Raw genomic sequence first — 20,332 nt, forward strand, 5'->3', positions numbered from 1 at the left:
AATAATGCGTCTAAGCTGTTTTGACCTAAATGTCTCTTCTTAAGCATGCAAGTCACACTATATGCTCATCAATGAAAACATACATGACTGTTGACTTATAAACTCCCCATTTTTAAAACTTAGTTGCTGAGCTTTTACAAATCTGTCCCAAGTTTTCGAATTTGGGGTCTATTGAGCACTACTTAAGTTCCAATTTGTGAACATCCTATATCAATAACTTGAATAAAATTCCTAGTTGGGTTAGCACAACAGCAATACAGCTTTAAACAAATTATTATAAAGGTTTCATTCTAACACCATGTATGATTGTATCCTTATTTTTGAGAATACATTTCTGACCATAAGTAGCTTATATCATTTGTTAGATCAATGTGAATTCAGAAAGTATATATGTGCACAAAACCTGTGACAAGGACCTCCACAGGGACGAACTTTCCGTTGTTCTTCTTCAGACAGGATATTAAATTCACTGCATTCAAAGACACGGATAATTGTACCACAGTAGCAAGCTCGTTTTATAAGGACTTTGCACGGTTGACAATCTCCAGGATGGCATAACTGTGGACATGGATGTGGACAAGCAGGAAACCGTTTCTGCATGAGGCAAATCCATAATTGATGAGTCGTTTTCACTGGAAGCAAGGAATGCATACACTAAAGATATCTTAAAAAGTAAAAATAAGTCAGAATTTTGTATATAACAATATTTTCAACTTGAGAAACCGGTTATAACAAGAATATTTAGAAGTATGTAAAGAACCATAAACAGTTCTCTATGTGTATGCAGAAAAACTCAGATTAGGAAACAAGTTTGATAGAAGCAAATACTTGCAACCATGTAGTACCATCTGACCATGATAAATTTCAGCTCTCCCACCTTTTGACATGGCAATTCACACTCATCACATGAGTCTAGCAACTCCTTGTATCTTCCACTTGAAGAAGCTTCATTATCCTTATCTGTCTGCCCGGTATCCTTACCATTAAGTTGAAAGACATTAGCCTGTCCAATTTGGGCCAAACTGATCTTATGACAAGGTTTCTTACAATGATGATTTCCACATGGGAGAAGATTATCGCAGTAATTACCACATCCAAATGCAGTGCTCTGAGAACAGATCATCTACAGGTAAAACATAACACTTTCAACAATTTAGATAAAGAAATCTGTGCACCTATTAGGTAACCAGTAACTTAAAAGGAACATAAATGAAACTCCAACAAACATACCTTGCGTTCTCCTCCTATATGTCCACCAACACACTGTCTCACAACCAATTCTTGACAAGGTGGACAAGGAAGTCCAAGGCTTTCATTACTTTCTTGAACGTTTTTCCTTTTCTTCGGTTTCAATGTGAATTCTCTATTTGGAGGTGGACAAGGACCATGGCACCTAGAATTCCAGTAAATACAAATTAATCCAGATACAAAAGTGAAAAGATTCATAATTCATATGACATAGCTCAGGAATAGGTATAAAAAATGTCCTAAATGATCTGATAAATTATATTTTGATGGAACAAACCTTTCTTTGCATTTATGACCACAAGGAAGGTCCTCATCACAAACTAATCCACATGGTGGGCAAGCTCCATAGTGACACCTATGTGGCTGGTAAAATACATTTCATTCAGAAAGGAATATAAAAATTAAAAGCATATATAAAATCGCCACCTATAATAAATTTACTTTGCAATTATAAATTTGTCTTTTATAATGCATAGATATAAAACTGCCATCTATAAATGATATTTTGAACTGAGAAATAATAGCTTTCTTTAAAACATGTTATTCCGGTTCACCAAGGTATAAGTTTGGACTAAAGGCCTGATTCTCTCAATCATGATATATTACAGGAGCTGCAAAACACACATTATCACCATCTTATATGCTTTCTGAATCTATAAATACTTATAGCAGTGCCACCAGACCAGAAAAACAACTGAAGAAGAACATAGTTTGAAGGTACATTAAACATTCATTAGAACCTAGTTCAATGTTTGACCATACTCCCATTTTCATGCCCATTGTGTACACTGTGTTTGTCATGTCCCCTCTTTAGCTCCTTCTGGCAGTGATATGTGAGTTAGCCTATCAAGGAGTCTCGTAGGCTGGCAAGAGTGTTTAGAGGCTCAATCAGGGTTACAGTGTTCGGATTTGAAGTTTCTAACAGTGAGGGCACGATTCAAAGGAATTCCTTAATTATAGGAGGAGACCCCTACTTTCTAGGAGGTGGAGGTATCATCCAGCATTGAGGTTATAGGAGACCGTCCCCTGGTTTCAATTTCGGGAGATTTGGAGGTCTTCCTACTTTTTAGGGTTATCCCTAGATTTGAGGGATGAGACTGTCGATTATTTCTTGATATCCGGCATCAGTCACAGGTGGTGGCAAGTTCAGTTTCACCTTCTAATGGTGATTTGGCTATTAGTTGGCTCTTGGGGAAATATTTAAATATGTTTAAATATTTCCCTAAGTTAGTAATTAAATATTTAAATAAGGCTAATTTATTAACCACTAGGTTGAAATAAGGAGATTTTTGGCTCCAGTTGGTCAGTTGTGTTGGGGTGTGATAGTCCGTTGGAAAGTGCCAGACCTCTACTATTTGATTTTCAGCTACAGGAGCTTCGGTGACACTTGATACTTTTACCATGATTGAAATAATGTTTTTTCCTCTATGTTGGACACCAATAATGAAAATAAACATTATAACCCAAAGTTTCCACTTAAGTCATATTAGGTCATTTTTAGGGTTCGAATACCTAGTAGGGAGTTATAAAGTGAAGCAAAGGGAGGAAAGATTATCTTTTACATTATTCATCCATCATTTTGGGCGCTTGGCTTTGGTAGAACATTCCTCCAACTAGGACGCCAACCCTAGGTTGAGAGAGTAAACTGTTTGGGACGTAACCCTCAAGCAGCTATGATTCAGCAAGTCTTCAGTACTATTTTCAGGCAGAAAGCAAGCAGTTTCAGCAATGGCAACCCTTCTTATCTGATCTTCAGCAGCAGCCGCCATCTCAGATCTGGGCCGCCTTTTCTGCACAAGTGGGCGTTGGAATAAGAACAGATCTGCTGCAGACCTATAGCTGGCCGCCTATCCATATCTGGCGTTGACTGTAGCTAAGGTACTGGGTTGCTTTTATTTTTGTAACAGTTATTATTGGGTTCGTTTGGGTATTCCCAGCTTTCAAGTGCTGTGGTTTTGGATCATTACTATGCTGTTTAAATATTGCTGTTACTAGTAGATATTGTAACACATCTATTTTGAAGAGAAAATATCAAAAATCAAACACCAAACTTTTGCACTTCTGTCTACTCTGTAAGAACACTTAAAAATTGCAGGAGAATTCTATTTATTTAAATAAAATTACAGCAGATCAGTGAATCGGTCTGCTAGGGATATTTCAGTGTTTTACTTCAAATGGCAATGCTGGTAACCCTTAAAAAGCCACTCCTCAGAATGTTGTAACAGTTGATGTCTGCCCACCACCCGGCTCTCATTACATTGTCACAAAACACACTCCAATTTTCTCAAAAAACCAATTGTTAATATTTCTAAGTTCTAATCTGCCCATTATTGGTCCTATGATCAACCCATTAACTACAGCAAGGAAAGTGATACGCTATCGCTTAAAAATTTAAAATTATCAACAATTTAATCATATCAAATAGTAACATCAAACAACACACATTTGAATGGAACATTTTACACTCGAAACACATGCATTCCACATGCATGCACACGTGCACACAACCCAGCACATGCACATGCGCACATACATACATATGCATGCATTCATTCCTACATGCGATCTTGCATCCATACATATATACATACATGCATACATATATACATGCATGCACACATACATCAATGAATTCAGTATGCACAACACGGATGTATCCATGGATGCATGCATGCATATATACCTACATACCTGTGTGGTACAAATGTAACTACCTATGCATGCGTATGTATGTACATGCAGAGTTGAAAAAAGCACTGGAATATCGCAAGATCGTGAGACCATTGCCATGATTTAATCACCTAGAAATCAGAAATGATTTTATAGAAAAATTGCGGCAATATTTGAGTATTCAATGAATAATTCACCAATAGTGCCATATCTCAATCAATGAGAAATTTAAAGCGCTCAAAAAACCCTAAGTTGCGATTGATGATGTAAAACCACTTTGTGCATTTTTTTGCCACAATTTTTGACACAACTAGAGTTTCATCGCACCTCCACTTCACAAACGACATTTATTCATTGTTTCTAGGAATTTTGAATGAAACAAAGACAAATTAAAAAATTTACATGATGGGTCAATCAAAGCTCTCAAATTTTCTTATCCTAGTTTATTCTGTAGGAAGGCATTCTCTTTAATGGGTTGTTCTTTTCTCCACACTACATCAAAATGACAATATATTGTTCTTCACAAACTATAATCATGTCTTCTCTAAGCATATTAAATATTTATAATGGAAGATGAAGAAGAATATACTAAGTTACCAAGGTTTGCCCCTGGACCACCCAGACTAGCTAGTCCGGGCAAGGTTCAATTTTTTCCCTGCTGGTTTGAGCTATTGGAACCTAGTTTGAACCTGGGTGGACCATGCCAAGAGCTGGCTAACCAAGTTTGAAACGTGTGAATTCTGAGCCCCGCAGACGACAAAAAAGTGGTCTTTTTGTAGAACTTAATAACTTTTTGGCATCCACAACCCTGAAAGGTTGTTATGAAATGATTTTCGGCTTCCATTGCTCAGCTTACACTAGATGATTTTGAAGAATTTGATGCCAATACCATGGTTGTTGCTGTTGATCTCATTGGCCTTAGCTCTATTACTGAGTCAACTAATGCCGGAGAAGAAGAAGACGAAGATTGAAGAACTTAGAATATTAATAGAATTTTATTCCATTAGTTGAACAATGAACGTGAAACAATGATACTTGAAGTTGATGCTATGATTTATTTTTAATGTTTTGAATCTTTGATGTTGAACTTGTTACTTGAACTATATGTTGTTTAAATGTGTTTATGCTACCATGCTACATTCTAATTTCAACTCATGCTTTATATATATATATATATATATATATATATATATATATATATTTATATATTTATTTTTATTTTTATTTTTTTTTAAAAATTTTTACATGTTTTTGTGCTAACAAACCCAAACCCCTTTCCAAAATTTTGACGAAATTGGAACCGAACTCTAACCGGTAAGCCGAACTCTAACCAGTAAGTTAGAGAATATATCAAGACATGCAGCAAACTTCATGCTTCTCACTATGTTAAACCATTCAAATAACCTTTAACTTAATGGGTGTAGTTATCTATCACAAATAATAGATTTGAAAATAAGAAGGAATAATGTTTAAAAAGTTGGTGCATTTTCAAATGTTTGATAAACTTGTCAAGTTTTGCCAAGTTTTTCCCCGAGTTTTTGCCGAGTCCCAAATTTGGGCCAATCAAGCTAATGTCGAGTAAGATTTTTTCAACTATGCACAAATCCATGCATGCATTCATACACACACACACAAACATATGCATTCTCTTTGCATACTTCCCATATCACTATTGTTACCATATTTTGGTGACCCAAACATGACCTTTTAAGTTGATTTATTTATGAGAAGGTGTTCGCCCTACATTTTCAAAGGATCAAATTAAAGCCAACCAAGTTTAGGCCTGCTGTTATACGTACAAGTGAACAACCTCTAAATGCAACAACATGACTATACTAAGAGCAAAGGAAACTTCTCTACAAGTAACAACAGAAAAGCGAGTCTAGACATTGCTAAAATCTCTTAATATCAAATATTTATATTCAATTGCATTCAAAGTTTCATATAGGAAAAAAAATTGCAGAATGGAACATGCCAATAGAATATTGTAATATTTATTTAATGGTTATCTTAGTTAATCTTTAGTTTATTAGGTAGTTTCTATTCCGTCTTTAGGTCACATTTTTTCTTTTAGCAAAAAGGTTCTTGTAAATCTATATAAGGAGCCTTCATCTCCTCTATTTAATACAAGATCAATTTACTGAAGCATGGTATCATAGCAGGTCGATGGGATTCCCTAAAATTTGGGAAATTTTTTTAAGAAAAGTTTGAGCCTCATCTGATCTGGAATTTTTTTCAAGAATTTTATTTTTAGTTTTTGAATAAAAAACCATTGGAGGTATTTTACGATAATTTTGCAGTTCATCTTTGAAGATTTTTGCTGAAAATTGTGAGCCTAGTTGAGTGTTTGATTGAGCGATTTCTTGGTTTCAGAAAAAGTCTCTGATTTTCAAAGGTTGCGTGTACTTGGATGTGAGTTGAATATTATTGCATGTTGCTTTCGCGTGCATTTTGTGAGTTGTGTGTACTTGTAATTTAAATTTGTTGTTTTACCACGCAAAATCTTGGTTTTTGCTGCATGAACATTTCTCCAATGGGTTTTCTTAATTTTTTCCCTTAAAAATTTCTAATGGGTTTCAAAGTTTTTTCCCTTAAATAAATTATGATGGGTTTTCATAAAAAAACTTCCCTTATTTTGCAATATGCGAACTTGTGTGGGATTCCTTTGTGACTTTTTACTGATTTCTGAAAAAATCATGATGATTTGTAGTCTTGGGTTTGACGATATTTTCCTAAAAAATCATGACCATTTGCAATCTGTTTTGGGGAATTGTGCTCTGCTGTTAAAAATTGGAGGGTTTATCAATTTTTACTCAAAATCATGGTAGTTGTTATCGATGTGTCTCTATCTACAACAAAGCACAGTTTTGTTATCAAACATCAAGTTGGACATTTTGTGATTATTTCTAGTTAGAAGTTTTTCAAATTCTAGGAGGGTTCGTGGTAGACTCATCTCAGTGGCAAAGTCAATGGTAGGCTCTTGTCTCTTGTTACAGAGCATTTTGAGAAGGGGGCAACCTCTATTTTTATGGACGAGTTTTGGCTACTCCTAGTCACTGAAAATTTGTAGATCCAGCACGGGTATCAACAGAATTTATGGCCAAAGGCATGTACAGTCTTTTACAGGGTAGTTAGATGATGATCAGTAAGAGAGGATATTACAACATTGCAATATTTCTTTAATGATTGTCTTAGTTAGTCTTTAGTTTGCTATGTAGATTCTATTCCCGTCTTTAGTTCACAATTGTTTCTTTTAGAAACGTTGTCTTTGTAAATCTATATAAGGAGCCTTCATCTCATCTATTTAATACAACATCAATTTATCATAACACGTCATGTTCAAAACATATTATAATTAGTAAGTAAACACATTAAACTACTCTAATTCTAACATGTCTTGCTACCCAAGGTATACCATATGTATAAGCATAGATGAGTTAACAAAAAGCTAGATTGCCCCCACTACAAGCCCATATTACTAATGATATCTTGTGAATAGTTGAGTTTGCTTCATCTTTCTTGAATCAATTACCTTTGAATCCTAGACTAGAGAAAAAAAAGCTCATTACATTGCAAAAAATCCATTTATAAAATAGTCTTGTTTCCAAACAATTTGATTTCTTTTTTCCTTTTTTGCCAAGTACAAATCATGTCTTTGGACCCACTAAGTGTTCGCTAAGCAGAAATCATGTCTTTGGGCTCCATTATAATATTTAGCTTTAAATGTTCCTGTAGGTGCAACGGTGTCCTCAACTAGTAACCCATTTCAAGCTAGCTTCCTCAATTGTTTGGAAAAGAATGTTGTCAATAAATGGATGTAATTTCCCCAAATAAGACCGACCTTAATTTTCTCTAAAATTCCCAATTAGGGTTTGGATGGAACTTGGGAATGGCCACTTGTAAGAATCCCTATTAGGAGAATGCCAATTCTCAAGTAGGAACATTCATCACTATGCATTTACATTATATTAAGGAACAATAGTTTCTACATAATACATACTTATGCCCTTAATTCTTTACTTCTCTTCTTATCACTAACTTTAAAAAAGGATATTAAATTTATTGTGTTCAAGTGCAAAGAAAGTCTACAAGTGGGCTCCCTCAAGGTATTTTATCATCTTGGAACCCTCCCATCATGTGACCAAATTTACCCTACCTCTCCCTAAAGAGCACACAATCCAAACAATTAACTTCAAATGCTGAAATGATCAATTATGCACATGAACACAGTAACTCAAGATTTACATGAAAACCCAATGCGGGAGAAAACCATGGCAATTAATTGCTTTATATATAAACTTGTTCTTTTACAAAATGGTTTGTAGGCTCCAACCTACCAGAGGCTACGACCTCTATGTTTATGAGCACCGACTCCCTGGAAGCTCCAACTCCCACACTTCGCAAGCTCCAACCTAGTGGAAGCACCTACTACCACTATTGTCTTTGTGAGCACTGACCCACTATACACAAACTTATTCCACCTTGGCAATGTTGCTTGTCTTCAATTGATGATGGACGATTCAAATGCACCACCTCTTTTAAACTGATATTTATATTTTAAGTTCACATGTGCTTCTGCAAAAGTATCCTTTTTTATATTGTCTTCAATATTAAGCAATCCTTCTTATTTTTCTTTTATAATACTAAAACACACTTATAATGTATATAAATATATACTTTAGATTAAAGGTCTGATTATAAACTTTCTCCATCTCTTATTACAGTTCTTCCCTCCTGTTTATTTTCTTTCATATCCCTACTCTCATATTCCCTTACTCACTGCTGACTTCACTCTTTTCTTTTTATTATTCTAATGTCTTTCTTCTTATTATTTTTCTCTCTCCACATCTCTTATTTCTTACATTATTCTGCACCAAACTTACTTCGTATATTCCACTTGCTGCCTTTTACTTCTCTCTTCTACATTCTCATCCACAATTCTGCACTTCTATTTTTGAGAATGATCTTTGTTTCCATTATATATACTTTTATTCTAAAGAACGTGCCTTTTAGAGTGAAAGGTCATATCTTATTTTTCTTAAACATAAATTATTCTCAAATATTATCCCTCTCCAAATATAACTATTTGTGCCTTGTAAATCACAACCTTCATTTAAATTATATGCTGCTTCTTTTATTGTTATCTGATTTTTAAACAATATTTTGTTTTGATATCAAAGTCCCGCTGCAAATATCTCTGACCCTATCGTGACATCTTTGTTCTGGAACCTTTGTTTGTAGGTGTCTGTGCATCTATATAGTATATGCCCTGTCAGATATTTTGTGTGCTATGATATCGAACCCTTAGTATAGTTTCTTTTATGCACATGTTCTCATATTTGGGTATGTGTATTGCTGCTTATAGGATCTAATATGCTGTTTACATAATATTTTTTTCTTTATCAAATATCCAATATATTTGTTTGCTCCCATTCAGGTGTCCATTGTAGAAACAAAACAAACAAATGTTTGTTTAAAAAATAATAAAACATTTTTTTAATATAAAATTGGTTATTTTTTAACCCTAAGGCATGTGGGACCCAAGACTTGTGATATATTGCTGGCGTTCATTATGTGGCTTCATTGGCATGCATTTTTGGTTTCTAATTGTTTGCAATAATAGAGAGAAGAATGAATTTAGTACTCTTCCATTTGTTAATTCGAGTATTTATAATTTTAGTATTTATTGTTCAATGTTCAAGTATTTAAAGTTTAGTAAATTGGTATTTTACATCTTTATGTCTTAGATTGCTATACATCTTTTGGTAACTTGCATTTTAAGTACACATGTATATAGTATATACACCCCTCATCTCCCACCCTTTGTTGTCTACAAATCGAGGCCCTGCGGCCCACCTTACCTGAAAACCTGTCCCCACATTCTCCAAGGTGGTGTAACTATGATTATTTCTTGAGAGTTACATGTACAAGAAGCTTCAAAAAAAGTTGGAGAGACAGATTTCATATGTACTCCACTTGCAAAGTAGTCTCAAATTGATTTTCGCATCTAATCTATTGACTTTGCTGCTAGCAAAGGAATTAGCACATTTGAAAGATAAATATAGGCACTCTCAAAGTATTTTATGATTATACCTTTGAATACTGATCATTAATTTTGTGTTGTTCTTCTTTAGTATAACAGTTTGTGTATTCTTTTAGCACTGATCTCTATATTTTTCTTCTAGATAGTTTGATGTTATGAATTATTATTAATCACTCTTAGTTGTAGGATGGATCAAGGAGCTAAAGTATGGTGGATTAAATATCATATGAGGAAGAGTTTCAATATCCAGTTGGTGTACTAATCATTCACGAAGACTTGGCCCACATTCTTGAGTCTTAAGTTGATAAGCTACTTCTAAGAGAAGGATATGACAATTAGAGGGAGCTTGAGTTGCAGAGGGAGAGTGCCAAACCCTTTGGCTGAGGATCAACAAGCTCGTGTAGCAGTGTAACTACTAAAGATCTTTGTTTGGTCAACATTAGAATCAGGTTTATTTTGTTATGATAATCAAAGAAGTGAGAAGGTTTCCCCTTTTGTGAGGAAGTCTCCATTCAGAGGGAGTCTAACTATCCATCACATGCAACCTCAGACGAGGAGGTCAAAAGGTTGATATATGTCTCAAATAAAGCCACATCATCGTGAAGATTTATTGATGAGTTCTTCTCTGTAAGGGAGAGGTTTGAGGTGCAATCCCTTGTTTAGGAATTATTCTCTATGAGGGAGAAGTTCGAGGTGCAATCCCTTGTTAACGAGTTATTCTCTAGGAGGGAGAAGTTCAAGGTGCAATCCCTTGTTAATGAGTTATTCTCTAGGAGGGAGAAGTTCAAGGTGCAATCCCTTATTAATGCATTCTTCGCTGAGAGAGAAGTTTGAGGTGAAAGCCCTTGTTGCACCCTCTAGAAGTAGCCATGGTGGATCCCCCTCTAGGAGTAGCCATGGTGGAAGTCATGTGTGAGACTCCATGACTTAGAGTTTTTGCTTCTTTCACCCTCTAGGAGTAGCCATGGTGAATGTCATGCTGAGATGACAATATTATTTTTAGAAAAATCTGTTATGAGATGTTTTTATTGACCCTTCTTTGTTGCAACTTCTTATTCTTATCATGTTAAGAGATGGAAAGACGTGAATTTTTTTCTCACTTGCTAAGAGGGAGTGTTAGTGTTTTGTAGCTGTGGGAGAGGTCATTCTCACCTATTGATCATCTAATAGTCACCGAGTTGCATTGACATGGCTATTGCTGTTTTAAGAAGGAACCAATAGTCTATAAGAAGGGTCCCATCCTTGGAGTCGATGATAAAAGTATTAAGAATACGGAACAGCTCATAGAAACATCTGTCATCATCTTTATGCACTTCGGTATTAGTATTCTGGACGATGGTCAATCTTGTTTCTCTATTCTTTCCTGACTGGTGGAAATACGTGTGTTAGATTTTTCTGAGAAAAAGGCAAGTTCTTTTTAATTAAAGATTATTAATTATTGTTCATTGTGTGCTGTCAAGAATTTTCTTTGATGTCATATGCAACTGATACAGAAGTTTCATTTGGGTCTCCTACCAGCATCAGGTTTGTGAATCCCCTCTTTGGAATATTGAACTGCCGCAAATTATTCTGCACATGCTTCCATTACAAGTGTTATCGGAAATCATCAGATTATTGGTGTTGTGTGATTCTCGTCTTCAAGTTGGCTCTTGCAATGGACAATATACAATAAATTCAAGTTGTAGTGATGGTATTCAAGCATGATCATTTGACAGTGATAGTCTGAAAATAATATTTTACCAGTATATCTTTCTCTGTGTATTTATTGTATGATCAGTTTGGTGCATGTGATCATTGATTCAAAAGGATCAAAAGGATATGTTTATATTCTAGGTTTTGTTATGTGACAACAATTTTGATAAAGAAGTCTATCTGCAATCTAAGCTTGTCAAGCTTTGTATTAAAACTCTTGATTATCTATACTGGATCATTTTCGCTTGTGCTGGGTTTTTTCCTTGAGTAGGAGGGTTCCCAAGGTACCTCTGGTGTCATTGTGCTCTTGTTCATCTGTTATTTGTTGTATGTTACTCTGGTTCCTAGAACTTACGAGGGTGGGGGTCGCAATTCATTTTTGGCAAAGAAAAAACACTTAATTTTTTAAGTCAAATACTTCTCAAGTTTTGGGTGCAAACTCACATTAAAGTTTACCTAGACTTGGCATGACCAAGCCCACAGTATGTATCTGGCCCCAAATCTGGATCTAATTTGTATTAAAATAACCTTCATGTTTCTTTTTAATGCTCACTATTGTATCTTATTATATCTCTGTAAATATTAGAATGTTTCTAATATTTAGGTGTAGTCTAGAATAGAATGTTTCTATTCTATTCGACTCTCCTCTTTGTATATATAGATCAGTTTGATCTCTGATTAATTCATTCAAGTATTCCGCCATTTACATTTGTAACATGGTATCAGAGCTAGGGTTTAAACCCTCTGTGCAAATCGACTGAAAAATTGTGTCTTCAGCTACTGGCGTTCTTGGAAACCCGTGGCTTAGTCTGTAAGTCACAAATCTGAAGGTTGTTTTTTCAAATCTGGAGGTCATTTTTTCAAATCTGTTCACATTCAGATCTCAAAAAGTGGGATTTTTTGGTTTTTTTTTATAAAACGGGTCTGTCTATCCCTATTGGATATTCTGCTCGCGTTTCAGCTGCTCGGTTTTGTTGTTATTTTTCACCTGCAAACATCTTTTTTCTGCCTTTTTGACCTTTTTGGCCACCAATTGTTATTCTGCTCGAAACCCTAGTTTTTTGACTTCAAAAAAAATTTCTGATCACATATTCTTGGTAGGTTTTTTGAAATCTCAAATGGGTCTTCATCAGATTTTTGTGGGTGCCTTGTTTTTTGGGCACTGTCTATACAAGGACCAAAATGCACTTTTATTAATTAATTATAAATTTATATATGAATATTAATTTGTTAAAAAAATTCAAACAAATTGATTATGAAGTGCATTTTGGCCCCTCCATAGCAAAAACCCGTTTTTTGTGCCTCGATTTTCTAGCCAACAGATCCGGATTCCAACTACATTTTATTTTTGGGTTTTTCAAGCTCTTTTCTAGGTACTCCAATTTCTTTGGTTCTTTCATTTTCTCACCTCGAAGTTTGTGCCATTTGAAATATTCACATATTATAAGCATCTGTATCAACAGCATCAGAAGTCGGACTCAATTAAATAGCACGCCAATGATGCCCAACACTCAGAGCAGAAAGAATCTATCTACCATGCCTTTATGGCCAGCATACTTGCAAATCATGTGAAATCTTCTGCCTGGTACATCGATTCTGGTGCCTCCCGACATTTCACTCATAGGCGTGATTGGTTTGTTGAATTCACTCCCTATTCTGACTCAGTAATCTTTGGAGGCGGTGAAGAATACAATATTGTCGGCAAGCGTAATGTTCAGATTCAGTCTAGAGGAAGAAAACTCATGTTTCTCAATGTATGTTATGTTCCTGGCATGAAACATAATCTTCTGTCTGTTAGTTAGATAATGAAGCACTCTCCTCAGTTGGATGTCGTTTTCAGTGGAAATAAGTGTTCGATTATTGATCGTACTTCTCGCACTACCCTTGCTTTCGGTGTTGAGAATCATGGTATTTATAGGCTTGTCGATTCAGGCGATTCCCTTGAGCATGCCTTCATCACCGAATCATCCGCTCTCAACAGTCTCTAGCATCCGCGATACGATCATCTGAACATTCAATATCTAGCACAAATTGCTCAAGATAATTTAGTCCATGGCCTAACTAATATTCAGACCCAGAACCATCGCGTTTGCGGAGCTTGCCAAGCAAGGAAGCAACATAGGACACCATTTAAGAATGGTGAATCATGGCGGGCATACAGAGTACTCCAACTAGTCCGTGCTGATGTATGTGGTCCTATGAATACTCCTTCTATTACTGGGAACAGGTATTTTTTACTCTTTGTGGATGATTTCAGTCACAAAATGTGGGTATATTTTCTTAAGCAAAAATCAGATGCCTTTCTTGTATTTCAGCAGTTTAAAGCTCTAGTAGAAAGAGATTGGTTCCTCCATCCGTACTCTTAGGACTGATAATGGGGGGGAATTCTGTTCTTCTGCATTCTCTGCCTTCTGTACTACTCATGGCATTAGACGTCAGTTCACCACACCTCACACCCCTTAGCAAAATGGTGTTGTAGAGCGTCAAAACCGTACCATCACAGAAATGGCTAGGGCTATGCTAGAACATAGAAATGTTCCCAGAAAATATTGGCCAGAAGCAGTATCCACAGCTATCTCCCTTCTTAACCAGTCACCCACTCTTGCAGTTAATCATAAGACTCCTGAGGAAGCCTAGTCTGGTCGCAAACCTAGGATCAACCATTTGAAAGTTTTTGGCTCTCTGGCATATGTATGGATTCCTAATGCCAAACGCACTAAGTTGGAGTCCAAAAGCCAGAAACTTATGTTTACAGGATACAGTCACACACATAAGGCCTACAGACTAATTGATGTAAACACTGATCGTTTAATCTTCAGTCGTGATGTTGTGTTTGATGAGAAATTTGGACCATTTCCGCTCTCTGACTCCCCACCACATTCCAAGATTCAGTCTTCAGCAATCTCTGACTTGGGTTCTTCTATTTTATATGAGTCATCTGATGCTACTGATACACCACCTCAATCACTTCCAGATAATACAACTCCTGCTCCTGCTTCTCATCTAGCTATTCCGACAGCATCTGATATTGGCTCCTCGACTCTTCGACCAAAATGGTGGGCTCAAATGATTAGTGATCTTCGTCCTGATGAACTCATTGAGGGTGGAACCTCCAGAAATAAGAGCCTTCAACACAACACAGTTAATATAGCTCTTATGGCCAACATCCACAGTATCCCTGAGCCCCTGAGATATGCAGAGGCCAAAGGAATTCCAAAATGGGAACAAGCAATGGATGCTGAGCTTCAGAGTCTTCAAAAGAACCACACTTGGGTTCTTTCAGATCTCCCTCCTGGGAAGAAACCCATTAGCTGTAAATGGGTCTATAAGGTCAAGTACCATGCAGATGGTACCTTGGACAAATACAAAGCCAGACTTGTTGCTCGAGGATTCACCCAACGCGAAGGCATTGATTATGAGGAGACATTTGCACCGACAGCCAAGATGAGCACTATTCGCATTCTTCTTGCAATTGCAGCTCAGTATGGTTGGAAAGTTCATCAAATGGATGTGAAGAGCGCCTTTCTCAATGGTGAATTATAGGAAGAAGTCTACATGACGCAACCCCAAGGTTTTAAGGTTGGCGGTTCAGAACACAAAGTACGTAGACTCCAGAAGGGCCTCTATGGTCTTAAACAGGCCCCTAGGGCTTGGTACATAAAGATTGATCATTACTTGGTTGCTCAAGGATTTCAGCGTAGTCCGTCAGACAGTAATCTGTATATTAAACACTTTGGTAATGATATTCTTTTTCTTGTTGTCTATGTGGATGATTTGATCATTACTAGAAATTCAGAACATTTGATTTCAGAAATCAAACAGGATCTATGCAGAACTTTTGATATGACAGATCTCAGATTGCTTCATTATTGTTTAGGTATTGAGGTTTGGCAGACTAACAACAGTATTTTTTTGTCTCAGTCCAAGTATGCTAGAAGTTTGCTTGATAGGTTTCGAATGCAGGATTGCAAATCTGCCTCCACTCCTATGGAGACTGGTCTGAAATTGTGCGCACAATCTGTTTCTCCTCCTATAGATGAAACACTCTTCAGGCAGCTAGTAGGTAGTCTCATCTACCTTACTACTACTAGACCTGATCTCAGTTTTGCCGTCAGCTACATCTCACGGTTCATGACAAACCCCAAGACTGATCATTGGATTGCAGCGAAACATGTGTTACGCTATGTACATGGTACTTCAGATTATGGTCTTCTTTACACAAGGAGTACTACTCCTCGGCTCAGTGGATTCACCGATTCCGATTGGACCATCTCAGTTGATGATAGGAAATCTAATTCTGGCTATGTGTTTAGTATTGGATCTGCAGCAGTTACTTAGACCAGTAAGAAGCAACAGGCACATGCACTCTCCTCTACAAAAGCAGAATATAGAGGAGCTGTCGAGGCAGCTTGTGAAGGAGTTTGGCTCCGGCAGATGCTTGCAAATATGCATATTCCTCAAGCAGGTCCGACTTCTTTGTTTTCAGACAATTAGGGCGTACTCAAACTTGCCAAGAACCCAGTGTTTCATGAACGAACCAAGCACATAGAGCTTCATTGCCATTACATCTAACAATTAGTAGAAGATGGATCTATTCAGTTACGCTATGTTCCTACCTCAGAGCAATCAGCAAATATTTTCACAAAACCCCTTGGTCCTGACAAGTTTGTTAAATTCAAGGGATCTATTGGTGTAGTAAATAGATTGAGCATTAAGGGGGGGTATTAAAATAACCTTCATGTTTCTTTTTAATGCTCACTATTGTATCTTATTATATCTCTATAAATATTAGAATGTTTCTAATATTTAGGTGTAGTCTAGAATAGAATGTTTCTATTCTATTCGACTCTCCTCTTTGTATATATAGATCAGTTTGATCTCTAATTAATTCATTCAAGTATTCCGCCATTTACATTTGTAACAATTTGAACTAGGTCAGGACCTGAGGAGTCAGTGATAGGGACCCAATTAGGATTTCTTTGATTATGTCATGAAGAAATATCAAATCATTACCCAATTGGCAATATGGTGATAGTATGTACAAAAGTATTTCATACCCATGGCCAATTTAAAAACTAAGAAAATATGAAACAATCCCATGCCAGATTTTATGGAAATCTGGCAGTAATGTTTATCCTCTGGACCTGCCTTCAGACATGAATATTGTTTGTCTTTAATATCACCAATCTTTTTTATCATATGTAGCTAAGCACGCAAATTACTAGATAAAATGATACTGAATATTTTCCATGTAACCAAAAAAGACACAAGGAGTGATTTAGTATATCTAAGACATGAAGGTGACCACTCTACCTTGATGGAGTGGATCTAAGTAGCGGTACTTGATTGATTGGATGAATCTGCCAAGAAGAAGCTAAATAGAGGATTGAGGAAGGATTAGAGAAACTTGCATGTAAATTTCAATGGCCTTTTCCACACAATATATTTTCTAATTTGACTAGAAAGATCAAAGCTTTGGAACCACAGATTTCTTGCAAGATCGTTCAAATTAAATCTTCAATTTATTTCAGCAAATTTTTTTGTACTGGAGAAAAGAGAAATTGGGTGGTTAGAAACTTAAAAGAAGTTGTGATTACTTTAGTGTGCATGCAAAGATATAATTATTATGAGAAGCACCAAAGGTCAGTTAATGCAAGTGCAGTGAATTTTATGAACCGGTACAAACTGTTGTTGATATTCATTATGTTTTCTTCTAAAAAGCATCAGATATATTTAGCAGAATGTGATGAGGTGGATGCAAGAAAGTTTTAAGTGAGAAAAATATATTTTGTTTATTTAGAGCTCTCTTAAGGTAGAATTAATGGTGTCCTTTCATTACCCAACCTGAAATCTATATTTGTTATGCAATAGATAAAACTAAAAGACAACGCCTTACACTTTCAAATTAATAATCAAATAATTAGGTGGGCCAAGTGTAGTGCTTTGCATAGTTCTAGGAGTCCAACTCAGTGTGGACTCAGCAGCCCAAAAGAGGACTCAAACTTGGAAGTTGGTTTGTACTAGAGTCAAAACTCGATTAGGACGAGCAAAAAGAATGCAATCCCCCCACCCCACAAATACAGCAAAAAATCCTCATCTGTGTAATTCCACTCACATATCCCTTCAACATTATCAAATTTCTTGTATGAAGAGATTCCAACAACTAGTGGATTTTGGGGAGTGAGGACCCTAATGGTTTTGAGAGGTAGCAATGATAAGCTACACAGGCTGTGAGATGTAAGGAAAAACCAGCAATAGGGTGAGAGGAATGCTTGTTCCCCCACAAGCCAAAAGTGAGAGTTTGGTGGCTATGCCATCAAAAAAACATGGCCCTTTAATTCCTACACAGATGATTGTCTTCTCCGCTCCTTCCCTTGCTACTTTCTTATTCAAACCTGAAAATGATGAGTTTAAGACAAAATATGGAGGAGAAAAACTCGCAGTTTGTTGTTAGAATATGTCCAAGCAGATGCAAGAGTCCACACCAATAAGTCGAGAGTCTAGGACTTTGGAAAGTCCTGGGGTGAGGCTCGGACTTCTAGACTTACCATGCAAGTCAGTGGCAAGTAGAGTCAGCCAAAGATAGGACTTGCACGTTTGGCAAGTTCTAAAGAGTACTCGCAAAGTCCTAAAACTATGGTTATCATCCAAGCATTGTCTATTCTAGTGCATATATAATCTTTTCTCTCCATCAAGCATTAATTTATTATTTTTAAATGATGTACCAGATGCAAAATCTTTTAAAATTTCACACATGGGTTGGAGTCATATTTGCATTGATCGATATCCCTAGACCAAATACCTTCCATATGCTCCTAGAAGTCAACATGACAGTTTATGGTTCACAAAAGAGCTCTCTCCAACCACAATTTGTATACGAATGCATAATTATACTTCCATATAATTTCAAGTTGTTAATCATACTTTCCATTTGTTTTAAAGATGAAATAGCATTGGCAATAAGCCAAGAATTCCGTTCTTTAACTGTATCCAAAGTTCAAACTCCAAACAAAAACAAAAAAGTAGTTTTGTATCCACCATATAGAAGGAATGTTGAAAGGAATATTAAATTGCTCGTGAACAATTTAAACTTTAAAGTGAGTTATAGCATATTTAGTTCCTGAAAATTCATTATTTAAGCCTCTCAAACAATATTACAAAAAGAACATAAGCATGAGGAGTCCTATAAGAGATTTCAATCTCCATTTCTATATCATGTAAACTTAGAATTTTGGAATGAGGACCTATATCATGCAACCGTACCACAGCAATCCAAAAGAACATTCCATATCTGTCATTAACAGAACCCGAAAGCGAAAAGATTGAATAAAAACCTTGCATTTGGAACCATGTCTGCATTGAGGAGGAATGGTACATTTCCTAAGACACCTGGGTGGCTTTAGTCCCTTTTCTGCTCCACAGGGCACCTGAAATTTAAAAATTCAGTATGAGAAAGAAAGACATTCACTTACTTAGAATAGCACTAGGGCATACAGAACCTTAAGATTTATGAAGTAAATTAACACAAACAATATAAACATAATTGGAGGCAAACCTTAGGCTGTTAAAGCACAAATATATGACTCAAGTGCAAGAAGAAATAACTAAAATAAAGGGAGGACTTGTCAACAAAAAAAGAGGTCAATGAAGATCAAAACCAAAAAGGGACTGAAAACCAGCACTGTTGTACACCTATAGGAAAGCATGTACCAGAAGAATTAATGACATCGTTGGGCACAATGACAAGAGTGTCAATGACAATTCTGATTAACTTAATATGTGTGCGTTTGAAAATAAGGGAATCCAAGTAATAGTCAAGATGATGAAATTTATCATGTTATTAGAATGAATTAGCTTCTGTTATTGCATTATCATTATATAAAATATCCTAAGAGGCAAATGGCACTTGCTTTACAACCTTTGCTAACATTAAATATCAGTGAATCTCTAAGAAGAGAGAAAAATATCATAATGTGTAATGATCCTTGTTACTGGGGCCATAAATAAAGAGGATCAAATGCCCTTATTGCCAAACCAAAGCAGATTCAAGGCACCAAGGATGAGAATGACAGAGTTCAAGTAACCAAAATGGCAAAAAGCAACGTAGAAGAATGAATATTATTAGACATACATGTTCCCATCCCAAGGGCGCTTAATGCCCCCAAGTATGCTGAAAAAAAAAATCAAGTTATTGGGTACAAGAAAGCCTTAATAAGTCCCACAACTAAAAGTGATAGCCTCTCAATCTAGATAGCAGGGAAAAGTGGGAAGAAAAGCACCTGAGACTTTGTATAGGCAATGATGTTCTCTATCTAAAATGTTGAAATGTGAGCCTGTTGAAGCTAGTGTTGAGAGGACGAAACTGAAGGCAGTCATCAACTATCTATTATCGAGAAGGATTCCTTCCTAGCTAAGAGGGATTGTTGATTTTATTATAGTTGTGGTCAAAATCCATAGGCCAACATAGATATCACAAAGGTTGTGATTATATTTTATTATTAACTGTGAATAATATAATTATATTATAATAATATTATTATATTATTATGTGATAATAATTATATTGTAAAATTATTATATTAACTAATAATATAATTATTATTATATTATATTAACAATAATATAATATACCCTATTATTTTCTTTAAAAAACAAGAAAATAAGATAGATAAAAAATTG

At 35.9% G+C, this 20,332-nt stretch overlaps 1 protein-coding gene across 2 annotated transcripts in view; it reads right to left on the reverse strand.

Annotated features, from left to right (window-relative positions):
- NFXL2 (NF-X1-type zinc finger protein NFXL2) overlaps positions 1 to 20,332 on the reverse strand; it is a 133,489-nt gene that overhangs the window by 44,058 nt on the left and 69,099 nt on the right. For both annotated transcript variants that reach the window (XM_089793043.1, XM_089793044.1), the window contains exons 6-10: positions 18,988 to 19,080; positions 1,526 to 1,611; positions 1,231 to 1,393; positions 878 to 1,123; positions 404 to 594 (exon numbers count right to left, since the gene is read on the reverse strand). In XM_089793043.1, the coding sequence (XP_089649169.1) occupies positions 404 to 594; positions 878 to 1,123; positions 1,231 to 1,393; positions 1,526 to 1,611; positions 18,988 to 19,080 (779 nt within the window). The remainder of the gene's footprint in view (positions 1 to 403; positions 595 to 877; positions 1,124 to 1,230; positions 1,394 to 1,525; positions 1,612 to 18,987; positions 19,081 to 20,332) is intronic.

Source organism: Cupressus sempervirens, chromosome 7 (assembly GCF_028749045.1).
Source record: "Cupressus sempervirens isolate cs-2001-9-10 chromosome 7, ASM2874904v1, whole genome shotgun sequence".
NCBI lineage: Eukaryota > Viridiplantae > Streptophyta > Pinopsida > Cupressales > Cupressaceae > Cupressus > Cupressus sempervirens.